The following is a 12391-nucleotide window of genomic DNA, read 5'->3' on the forward strand; positions in this document are numbered from 1 at the left end:
TTCACTTGAGTTCAGGCCCTAAGCTGTGCATTCTACATGAAAAACCCTCTGAAGTTTTCTAATAATTAACCCTATTATTCCTGTATTACAGATGAGGCAGTAGAAGATCAGAGAGGTTAAGTGGCTTGTCCAAGGCCACACAGCGAGCACATAGTAGAGCCAGGATTCAAACCCATCTGACTCCAGAGTTGGTGCTTTTAAGCTCCACATCCTATTGCCTCTGGAGACCGCCCATTGCTGTTAATGGACTCGAACATCTTTCCCTTTTGCTGGGAGCGGCTTCCTGGCACACACACCATGGGCGCGCAGGGAAAGCATCCAGCGAGTGAATGAGTGGATGCATCCGATGAGGCTGCCGTGTTTGTCTTGGTGCCGCAGGTCGATTGTTATCTCCCTGGAGGCAGACTGAGTCCTGAAAGCCCCAGAGCAGCTTGAAAGAGTGGGGGGAAGATAAGACTCGATCCCACCATTAAGTAGTTGGGCACTTCCTGGGCAACTCACTTCCCTCTTCTCAGCAGCAGCCTCCTTCTAACTCAGCTCCTTCCTAGAACCTGTGTGAGAAACTGACATGGGAATTTGGATGTGTCCTGGGACTGACATAAGGAATTACTGCACACTCGGTAGCTTAAAGAAGCAGACATTTGTTTTCTCATAGTTCTGGAGGTCAGAAGTCCAAAATCATTTCACTGGGCCCAAATCAAGTTCAGCAGGGCCACACTCCGTCCAAAGTCTCCATAGGAGACAGTTTTCTCGCCTCTTCCAACTTCTGTGGCTGCCGGCACCCTTTGGCTTGTCCCTGCCTCACTCCAGGTCCTCCATCCACAGACACGTGGCTTCTCCTCTTCTGTCTCAAATCCCCCTCCGCTTCCTTCTTATAAGGACCCCTGTGGTTGCACTTAGGGCCCACTAAGTAGCGGGGGAAGGTCTTCTCCAACTCCAGATCCTTAGTGCAGCCACATTTTGTCATGAGGTAACATTCGCAGGTTCTAGAGAATAGGGTGTAGACACCCTGGGGGGGGGGGTCATTATTCAGCCTACCACAGAGTGGGTAGAAGGATAAGCCTTAGGGTGGGGGTGAGGTGAGGGCAAGAAGCTGCAGGACACAGGATTCGAGCTTGGCCAGAGGGAAAACTTCCAACACTCAGCTGGCCAGATGAAAGGGGCTGGGTGGGGGTAATGAGCTTCCCACCCCTGGGGGTATTTAAGTAGAACCTGGACAGCTGCTTGCCAGGACTACTGTGTGGAGAATCAGCATAGAACCTGCAGGCCTTTACGGATCCCCACTCTTGGCTCTGAGAGTCTGATTCTGGGGAGGCCTTGTGGAGGTAGGGGAGCTGGGTGGCTGGGTGTGTCCTCTGGCCACACCTGCTCAGGGGTCTCCCCTCTCTACACAGCCTGTCTGAATAATCAGTCCTAAACCTCACAAAGGTCTCTAGAATCTGCCAAGGCTGGCTCAGACCAGAGCTTAGAAGTGGACCGCGTTCATCTGGGATTCGGGGTCACTTGACTGGGCTGAGCCGGAGCCTGGCACAGCTTGGAAGGGTGGGAAGGTTCAGCGAGCACCTCTACACTGCCTAAGGACCCACATGCTTCAGTAGGCAGAGGGCCAGGAAACCCTGGCTCTGCCCATGCGGAGCTGTGTGACCTCAGGCCGGTTCCTGCCCACTCTGAGCTCTATACTTTCTTCTCTAAACCAATAAGGTGGGGCAGAGGAACAAACCCACTAGTCCTCAGCCTGTGGAATGTACTTTTTACAGACGTTGTTTAGAAGAAAGGGTTTTGTGTGTGTGTGTGTGACTCTCAATTTGTCAGTAACCATAGTCTTACATCTTTGTGGGAGCCGCCATGAAGGTCATAGCAGGGCACCTGGCCAGCCCATGCACCTCTGGAAATGTTCGGGTCTGGGAGGGGATACTGGCAGGTAGGGAAGGTAGGTGAGGGTAATGGTACTTGAGGCCAAGAGAACAGTGTGGGCCAAGGCCAGGAAGTTGGAAAGCATGGGGTGAGTTTAGAGAATTCCCAGTCTTTCGTGCCGAGTGAGGGAGGAAGATGAGAGGGAAAGTTACACAGGTGTGCTGGGGCCAGTCCCGGTACTGGCTGAGAGCTTGCCCTGAGGACGGCAGGGAGCCACCGAGGGGCTGGAAAAGTCCTGGTTACATGTGTAACCAGAATTCACATTGTTCAGGTTCGGTATCCCTTTGAGCTCCTTTAATAGGAGGCTTGGGGGAGCAGGATGGACTAGGAGATGAAGATGTCTGTTCAATCCCTGCCTCTGCCACTTATCAGCTGGGTAATCTTGACCTTAACCTTTCTCAGCTTAACTTTCCTCATCTGTCCACCTGGGAATTCTCGGGGGACTCAATGAGCTCATTTGCTCAATGTACATCTCTTGTAGTCCAGGCTTTATGCTCCCAGCGTAGAGTCAAGAAAGTAAACCAAACCTGGTCTCTGTTCTCCGGTAATTCACAGGTAATATGTAATAACCTTGGTGACAGAGACACAGAAGGTGCTGTGGGAAACTGAAGGGAGTGAAGGCATCAGCCAAGGGCCAGGGGAAGGCATCTCCAAAGAGGAGATAATTGTGATGGGCCTTGAAGGATGAGTAAGAGTTCGGTAGGTGTCCAGATGGAGGAATAAAAATATGAAGTAGAGCCCTGGCCGGTTTGGCTCAGTGGTTGGAGCATCGGCCTGTGGACCAATGAGTCGTGGGTTCGATTCCAGTCAAGGGCATGTACCTTGGTTGTGGTTCATCCCCAGCCCTGGTTGGGGTTGTGCGGGAGGCAACCACTTAATGTGTCCCTTTCATGTCAATGTTTCTCTCTCTCTCCCTCCCTCCCACTCTATCTGAAGATAAATACAAAAATATCCTAAGATGATAATTTTTTTAAAAAGTATGCAGTGGGGATAATAATGAGTTTGGAGGTAGAGGAGGATAGAGCTGGAGGTTGGGGTTGAGGTCAACCAGCGTCAGATCATGAAAGGCCACATGTTGCCACCAAACCTGGTAGATGTCTGAGAGCTGGTGGAGAAGTTTAGGCTGGGGTGGGCATGGGGACAGTCAGATCTGTGTTCTAGAAAGCACCCTCTGGGGACCTGTATGGAAGTTGTTTTGTAGGACAGTTGTTTTGGTGGGAAAAGTGAAGTTAGGAGAGGGCTCTGGAGAGCTGTTCAAGGACAGAACGGAAGGTGGGAGTCACGGAGGGAGGGCGTGCCGAATGCCTGGCTGAGGGCCGAGTGTCTCACAGGAGCTCAATACATAAATGTTCACTTGCCTCCACCCCATTAGTACTGGGGGCCAGAAGGTGAGGAGGTTGGGGCCAGATTGGTGGAATTGGGGTTTCTGAGTGGGAGAGTTTTGGGAGGTGAGCGGTTGCAGAAGGTTACTGGAGTTGAGGAAGACTGAGAACTGGGGTGTTGGGCAGACCACATGGCCAGTGGCATCCCCAGGATGAGGCAGAAGTGGGGCTGGGGAGGGAGAGTATCTGGGTTCCTGATTAGGCTTCCAGGAAACTAGGAGCACTCGTCAGGAGCGAGGGGAGGGATCCACAGCGTATCTCTTTTGGGTACCAGATCATGACTAAGGGCAGGTGGCTAGACCCACCTGCTGACCAACCCCTCTCTGTTCTTCTTCATCAGCCTGATTTTTGGGGCACTGACCATTGGGACTGGCATCATTGGGGTTTTCCTGGGAGGAGAGGCTTCAAGGAGGTACAAGAGAGTCAACCCGCGGGCTGAGCCCCTCATCTGTGCCTCTAGCCTGCTTGCTGCTGCTGTCTGCCTCTACCTGGCTCTCATCCTGGCTCCGACCACTCTCGTGGCCTCCTATGTAAGTGAGGGCCCCATCAGAGGTGGGGTGGGGTGGGGGGGGAACTCCTGCCTGACATAGGTTCACACTGTGCCAGGTCTTTACCTGCATCGTGTATCAGTCCTTCCACGTGGAGCTTGTTATCCCCATTGTACAGATGAGTAAACTGAGACTTACCAAGAGTTACACAGCTAGGAAGGGGAAGAACTGGAATTTGAGCCTCTTTCCAACTTGAAAGTGTATCCTCTGAGCTCCTGGTTAATGCTTTGATTGAAGATAATGAGACTTACTTATATTTAGGACATGAAAAAATAGGGTGATTCTTCCCATGTTGCAGATGAGGAAAGTGAGGCCCAGCTTGGCCATAGCTGGTGCGGATGCTGCTTTAAAGGTGACCACTGTGATACTATCATGTTTTCCAGAACCATGTCCCACACATCTCTTCATGTGCTTCACACTCTGACTGTACCGGTGACACCTCCTGGCCTTTGTGTCTGTTCCCTCTGCTGGGGGCACCAGTCTCTCCTGTGCATCCTGAAATCCTTCTCCTGCAAGACCCAAAGCAAAGGCCACCTCCTTCAAAAGCCTTTCCAGTGCTATCTGTTTGCGTCTGAATTCATGGTTCCCACTTGGGCTCAGTGTGTGTTTGGGTCCCATCAGGCACCATAGCGTATGGGTGGGGCTGTACACACACACACACACATCAGGCACCATAGCGTATGGGTGGGGCTGTACACACACACACACACACGCACACACACACCTAGCGCTGCAGTGTCCCTGCTGCCCCAAAGCCTCAGCCCTGGCTGTCCCACCCAATGGGAAGGGGCCGCTGCTTCCAGGAAGATGGGTCCAGCGTAACCCCAGCCAGCTGGGTTGTGCTCCCCTCTCCCCCCCTCCCTGGTCCTAAGGCCCTGGGGACCCACTGCGTGGCACGGACGGGATGTCCCTGAACGTGTGTGCGGGGTTCACCGAGCACCCTGGACTCAGGAAGCAAATCAGTAACAACTTTATTGTTCTCCTGCCAGTTTGGGTGGGTCTCCCACCTGTGACCAGAAACCATAGCTTTCCTTTTTTTCTTTTTTTTTTTTAGTGATGACTTTATTCGTTTATTAGGAATTTGGTAGCTATTTATTCCTGCTGATAGATCCCATCGTTTTTTCAGTCACACTCATAGCCTAAAGTCCCATTTAAATTGAAACTTGGGTTCTACTTCCCAATAAAGCTTCTGTCCAGGCCCAGCAAATTGCACTGGGGCGAGTGGGGGAGGGCGGCTCTAGTCGGCTCTGTGGTTGTGTTCTCCTTGACAGAATGCAAATTCTGTCCCTCGTCCTGACATCGTCCCTACCCCAAGATTCTAGCCCCTCCAGTGCCAGGCAGGTCGGGAGGATGACTGGAAAGGGACTTCGTGCCCAGAGTTGTCTTTGCTGACTGTCAGTGCCCACCATGTGGCAGATGCCCAGATGCTGGCTGACTCCTCTCTTGGGGGTACTTTTGTGGGTTTTGGGGACCCCTGGACCTGCCTTTAGCATCGTTCAATTCCTTGACACAGATGACGCGGTCACCTCTGTCCTCTCACATCTCCCCTCTGCTCCTCTTCAGGTGTTGCTTTTCCAACTCTTCTTGCTCTGCCCTGTGGGCCCCGACAGGCACCCTCAAGCCTGTCTCCCCTCTAGTGCCCGTTTAACCCCCTGGGTGAGCTCAGGAAGTGCAGCTGCCTCCCCTCCCGCCCTCTCTCCTCACTGCAGGCTGCGGCATCCAGCCTCCTTCCTGGCAGGCACCGCCCTGTCCGTGGGTGGGTGGCCCAAGGCCCCTCACCCAGCTTTCACGCTCTCCAAGTAGACCCTCCCAGCCCAGGTCTCCAGCCGTCTGTACAAGCTGGGGCACTTGGGACAGGTCCATTCAGGTCTCTGAGCCCTTGGGTGTGTCTGGTACCCCTCTCTTTCTTTCTTTTTTGTTAATTCTCACCCGAAGATATTTTTTCTATTAATTTTTAGAGAGAGTGGAAAGATGGAGAGGGAGAGAGAGAAAGAGAGAGAGAAAGAGAGAGAAAAACATCGATGTGAGAGAGACACATTGACCAATTGCCTGTTACATGTGCCCGACAGGGGCCTGGGAACAAACCCACATGTGCCCTTGACCGGGAATCAAACCTGTGACCCTCTGGTGCACGGGCTGACGCTCTACCACTGAGCAACACCGGCTAGGCCATCTGGCACCTCTCTTAAGGTGTGCTGCTTCTCATCCGAGTCTTCCCCTTGGTTGGGCTTCTGCTGAGCTTCCTGGAGGCAGACAAGTCCCCGTAGCATTCCTTTCTCCCTCTGTTCTTATTTGGTCTTTATGACACCCTCATGGGAAAGGGTGCTTCTCATGCCCACTTGACAGATTGGAAAACTGAGGCCCAGAAACAGCAACACAGACAGCAGAACAGACAGCACCCAAACTGAGCCCTGCAGACTTTAAAGTCTGCGTCCTTCATGCTGCACTCACCCTTGTTGCCCGCGTGGGAGCGAAACAGCCTCATACGCCAGGCGCCAATACATGCCTTAACGCTTATTGGCTGAGGGAGCAGAAGAGTGACTGGGACCATCATCTTCAGCTGGTGGGAGCTAACTAGGCTTGACCTTGCCGGCAAGTCCAGGCCCAGGCAGATGGAGGCCCTGTCAAAGGCGTGTCCCTGCATCGGCTGGGGCCCTGGACTCCCTGCCAGCTCTGCTTCTGCCACTGTCTTGGTTGGCTCTGGGAGGCAGCTCCTTGGCTGTATTTTGGGGACACAGCTGTCCCCCCTCCCACAGCCTGGCACATTTCCAGAGCTGGATGGCTCATCTAGAAATGACATTGCGTCTTGGCTGACAAAGCCAGCTGGAGAAACTTCTCGAGGCCTGCCCCGGGGCTGAGGGGCTGAGGGGCAGAGAGGCAGGCAGGGCCAGGATGCATCCGTCTTCCAGTGCAGGGAAGCAGCTCCTTCCTGTGGCTCGTGTTTGGCTCTGGCATGAGGCCCAGCAGCGCTGAGCCCCTGCGGCCAGAGCTCCAGCCTTGCAGAAGTGGTGTACTTCTCCTGGACCTCCTGACAGACCCCCGGCTCCATGGCTCTATCTGCACCTCTGACGTCCACCTGAATGTTCTGACTTGAGAGTCAAGCTCCAGCTCCTTCCCCACAACATGGTCATAAAACCCTTAATACCTCCAACCTACACTCTTCTCTCCTCTCTGTCCTTCCTGGCTCATGCTTTACTGTCTTTCTCCAAGACTGTTTTGGGAGCCAACTTCATGGTTTCCTTGCCTTCCTGCTCACCCACCACAATCGGTTCTTCCCACACCGCCAGAGTGACACCATGGACCTTCCCTGCTCCAAAGCCTTGCATGGCTCCTGGTGCCTCTGGAACCAACTCCAACTCCTCATCCTGGAGTTCAAAGCCCCTCACAAACTCTCCTGACAATCTTAATAGCCTGTCCCCATGCAGTCCTGCCATGCATGCCCCTCTCGATGCCCAGGACATGCCCATGCTTCCCACATCTGGGACCTCCCTCTGCTCTCTCTACCCCAACCCTTTCTCTGTGTCCCAATCATTTTGGGCATCCAGGGCTGGCTTGCACACCTCTCTCCGTGGAGACTTCCCTGATTGGTAGGCCTGACCCTCTCCCCGTCCTTGATGCTGCTCAGCATTGTCTTCCGTAGCTCATGGTTATTTATACTTGGACCCCTCCCCCAGCAGGGCCCAGGTTGGTTTTGATCTTTCTCAGCACTCCAGCCCGAAGAAGCAGAATGTCAAGCACTTGGGGTGGGTGGAGGTAATCACTGCTTGTCAAGTGAACGGTTGTATGGCTAGCTATTTGCATTCATTTATTTATCCAGCAGATATTTATTAAGTGCCTATAAAGTGGCATGCTAATTAAAATGTTATGGACATAACAGTGGATAAAATAGACTAAAATATCTTTGTCCTTAGGGAGCTTACATTCTACTTGGAGGAGACAGACAACAAGCAAGATGCATAAGTAAAGTTCACAATATTCTAGATGATCATCAATGCTTTGAATAGAGTGGAGGAGGGAGAGTGGGAGTGTGTGGGGTTGCGGGGAGAGGGCTGCAATTTTCTGTCCTGTAACCAGAGAGGCCTCGCTGAGAAGGTGGATGTTGGTACAGACCTATAGGAGGTGAAGAAGTGAATTCTGTGGTTATTTAGGGGAACAGTTTTCCAGGCAGAGGTAAAGACCCTGAGGCAACAGTGTCCCTGGAGGATTTGAAGGACAGCGAGGACACTGTGGCTAGTGGGAGCGAGTGAAGGGAGAGAAGGAGAAGAGGACCAAGAGGTGATGGGGGCCAGATCAGGTAGGGCCTTATGGGCATCGGAGGGGATCGGCGTTTACTGAGGGGGAGACAGGATTTTGTGTGAGGAGCGGAGATCTGGCTTATGCCCTTTGCATCTATTGAGATGATCATGTGGTTTTTCCTTTATGCTCTTAATATGGTGTATTGCATTGATTGATATTTGTGTTTAACCAACTTTGTATTCCTGGGATAAGTCCTCTCTTGGCCATGGTGTGCAGTGGGCTCTCCATATCTGTGGGTTCCACATCCGTGAATTCAACCAACTTCAAATAGAAAATATTTGGGGGGAAAAGAAGTTATGTTGTTACTGACATGTACTATGCTAAGCCTACACTGGTTGGGTCTATACTGAACATGTACAGACCTTTTTTTTTCTTGTCATTATTTCCTAAACAATATGTACAATAACAATTATATACATGGCATTTTCATTGTGTTAGATATTATAAGTAATCTAGAGATTATTTTGAGTATACGGTAGGGTATATGTAGGTCATATCCAAATACTATACCATTTTATATAAGGAACTTGAACATTCATGGATTCTGGTATCCAGAGGAGTCCTGGAACCAATCCCCTTCCTACACTGAGAGACAGCTGTATAAATCATTTTTATGGGGTGCTGAATCCGGCTTGCTAGTTTTTGTGGAGGATTTTTGCATCCATATTCATTAGAAATATTGGTCTATAGTTTTCTTGGTAATGGCCTCATAGAATGAGTTGACAAGTATTTCTTCCTCTTCTAGTTTTTTTAAAAAATATATTTTTATTGACTTTTTAGGGACAGAGAGATAGAAACATCAATGTGAGAAACATTGATTGGCCGCCTCCTGCACGCCCCCCACTGGGGATCGAGCCCACAACCTGGCCATGTGCCCTGACCAGGAACTGAACTGGGACCTTTCAGTCCATAGGACAACGTTCAATCCGCTGAGCCACACCGACCAGGCTCCTCTTCTAGTTTTTGGAAGAGTTTGTGAAGCACTTGTGTTAATCCATCTTCAGATGTTCATTAGAATCCATTGGTGAAGCCATCTGGTTCTGGGCTTTTGTTTGTGGGAAGTTTTTGATTACTGACTAAATATTTACTTATTATAGGTCAATTAAGACTTTTTAGTTTTTTTTTAAGTCAATTTTGGTAGTTTGAGTCTTTCTAGGAATTTGTACATTTCACTTAGATTATCTCTACTTGTGGCCTATCCTTGTTCATAGTATTCCCTTATAATCCTTTTAATTTCTGTAAGGTCGGTAGTAATGTTCTCTGTTTTGTTCTTGATTTTAGTAATTTGAGTTCTTGCTTCTTTTTTCTTGGCCAGTTTAACCAAAGATTTGTCAATTTTGCTGCCAAATTTTGTTTTTGATTGATTTTTTTTGTATTGTTTTTCTACTATTGGGTTATGTTTAATAGAATCACTCTGGTTTCTCAGTTGAGAATAGTCATGGGGGCCAGGGCAGAAACGGAGAGAAGAGTCACATGACTGCCACAATCCAGTGAGAATTTACGGGACTGGAGCCAGGGGGAAAGCAGCAGAGGTGGGGAGAAGGGGTTGGATTACAGATATATTTTGAAGGTAGAGCTATCAGAATTTTCTGATGGGTTCAATGTGATGTGTGAGAGAAAGAAGAGTCAAAGGTGAGTTCTAGGATATTGGCCTGAGCAGGTGGAAGGAGGGAGATACCATTAACTGAGACAGTAAAGTGGGAAGAAGTAGCAGGTTTTCTGGGGGAGATAAAGAACATGGCTTTGTGTATTCTGAGTTTGTGGTAGGAGGTCAACATCCAAGTGAAGGTATCGTGGGGAGTCTAGAGTCCAAGGAACATGACATCACCCCTAAACCTTCAAAGGATGTCATCAGGTTTGAAGAACCTATGAGGGTCAACATCAGAAAGTTCTCTAAAGGGGCTGAGGAATTAGCTTATGTTGAGATTCAAAATAGGAAGAGTCACCTGAGCCTCTTCCACCTATCCATGCATGCCTTCTCCTCCAATTCCAGGAACCAAAGTTCTTGCACTATCTCTGCAAGTCCTGGGAAGATGGATGGGCCCCAAGGTCTTCTTCGGAAGAGTCCATGGGAATTTGGGCATGTGTGCTAGTGTGTGCATGCATCTAAGTGGAGTATATTCAGGTCTGTGAATATGAGTGCACGTGTGTGAGTGTGTGAATATGAGTGTGTGTTCAATATCTGTCTACCAGCATAGTCATGCTCTATGGATATTGCATGTATGCATATATTCATTCTATATGTGCACAGTGTGTATGGTATGTCCATGTATGCTGTTTTATATACATGTTTGTGCATGTGTGCACACACGTTTATCAGGGCATGCAGGTAGTTGTGTGGCATGATGTGTATGCATGTGTGTGTGTGTGTGTGTGTGCGTGTGTGTGTACATGTGTATCTGCAACTGAGTATAGTTTTTCTTCCACTGCTTCTGTGGTGGTAGCTGCATGGTGTGGGCAGGAGGGGTTTTTGGCAGCATCATGTGTATGCCCCCAAATTTCCTGAAGTAGGGGCATTATTGTGCTGTATGTTTTACAGCAATGAGATTTCTTGAGCATATAAAGTCTGGTCTGGGGCCTTCCCTGGGGGAGCTCATGCTCTGTGGCCCACATGCCGGCGCAGAGGGTTCTATCTCTTCCCTCTTCCCAGTCCCCTTGGCAGGGGAAGTGGACTTTTTGGCTGTTAATTGGGCTCCAGACATGCACAGCAGGTCTTGGCTCACAACCTCTTCCTTGGCCTTCTTCCGAAAGCGACTGTCCTTCAGAGGAGAAGGGGCTTGTACTCAGACGAGGGACTGAGCCCAATGCAGAGGCTCCACGTTTACTGGCCTGGTTGCTGGAGGACATGGCTGAATGCTGACAGTCCCCCCTTGGGTGGGCTTTGTGGTCCAGATGGAAGGGCAGGAGTGGGGGATGGGAGTGAGCATGCATTGAGGTGTCTGCAAGGCCTGGATGTCACTCCTGCTTCTTTATGTACTAGCTCTGTGAGGTTGGCCCTGCTGTGCCTCAATTTTCTCAGCTGTAGAATGGGAGTGCTAGTGCTTACCTCTTGATTTCCTTAAGGAACTAAATGAACTTTTGTGCTTGTTCTAGTTGCTATGGAAATGTAATGAAACTTAGTAGTTTAAAACAACTAATACACATATTTGCTCACAAATTTGCAGTTTGGACAAGGTTGGAGGGTGGGGATAACTTACCTTTCGTCCACTGGGGGTTCAGTAGACAGGATGGGGTTGGGGGCTGGATCAGCAAAGGCTAGGGCCGTCTGAGATTGATGCTGACTGTGGCTGAGATCATTGGAGCTATTGGCTGGGACACCTGCCTGTGCCTGTCCCTGTGGCCGGGGCTTCCTCATCACATCCTGACCGGGTTCCAAGGACTAGCATCCTGAGAGAGCCAGAGGAGCCACCTTGCCTTTTGTGACTGACCCTTCAAAGTTACATAGTACATGGTATCACTTCCACGGCGTTCGGTTCTTCGCTCGAGCCACAACTTCTCACTCAGATTTGGGGGGAGAGAAAATAGATCTAGCCTTTGGATGGGGACCAACAGAGATCTTAAGGAGCATGTGGAAGTACCGCAGTGGGTGTTTTGGGTGAATACAATCTGCCATTGTGCCCCAGCGGCTCCTCCTCCAGTGCGGTCTGGGGCCTGCTGACATCCAGCATCGAGGGGAGCAGTGTGTGGGCGCACGGCCATGAAGCCCGCACTAATGTGGGCCATCTCCTGCCCGGGAAGGTGTCTAATTCCATCCCACAGGTGAGAAACCTTGGGGTTCAGTCTTCACCCTCAAACCCCTGCTGGGCCTCCTGGGCTGCGGGAGCAGGGCCTGGAGGGGCAGGACCAAGGCCATGGGGAGGTGGCTGGATGAACGAAGGGTTCGCTTACTCATCAAGTATTTCCGAGCACCTCCTGTGTGCCAGGCCCCGTTCCAGCTCTGGGGATACAACACTGAACGAAACAGGCAAAAATATGTGTGCAATGAGATAAACATGTAAAATAAATGTATGTTAGATGGGGATGAGTTCTGTGGACGATAACGGAGCAGGGAAAGGGGACCAGAAGAGGGACGGGGGACGGGGGAGTGCAAGGTGGTCAGAGAGGTCTCCCGGAGACGGTGACACTCCGTAGCGACCTGAAACAAGCGACGGCAGGCGCCATGCGGATACGGGGGTGCAGTCGGGAAGAGCATTCCCCGCAGAAGGAACCTCAGACGCAAAGGCCATGAAGGGCAAAGCACGGCTGGTGTGT

General features: G+C 50.6%; 1 protein-coding gene across 1 annotated transcript in view; it reads left to right on the plus strand.

Moving 5' to 3' along the window:
* The window catches only part of SPNS3 (sphingolipid transporter 3 (putative)), a 43480-nt gene that overhangs the window by 13524 nt on the left and 17565 nt on the right, over window positions 1–12391 (plus strand). The window contains exon 8 of the mRNA XM_036269012.1: window positions 3637–3826. Within this exon, the coding sequence (XP_036124905.1) occupies window positions 3637–3826 (190 nt within the window). The remainder of the gene's footprint in view (window positions 1–3636; window positions 3827–12391) is intronic.

This window comes from Molossus molossus, unplaced genomic scaffold, assembly GCF_014108415.1.
Source record: "Molossus molossus isolate mMolMol1 unplaced genomic scaffold, mMolMol1.p scaffold_m16_p_19, whole genome shotgun sequence".
Taxonomy (NCBI): Eukaryota; Metazoa; Chordata; class Mammalia; order Chiroptera; family Molossidae; genus Molossus; species Molossus molossus.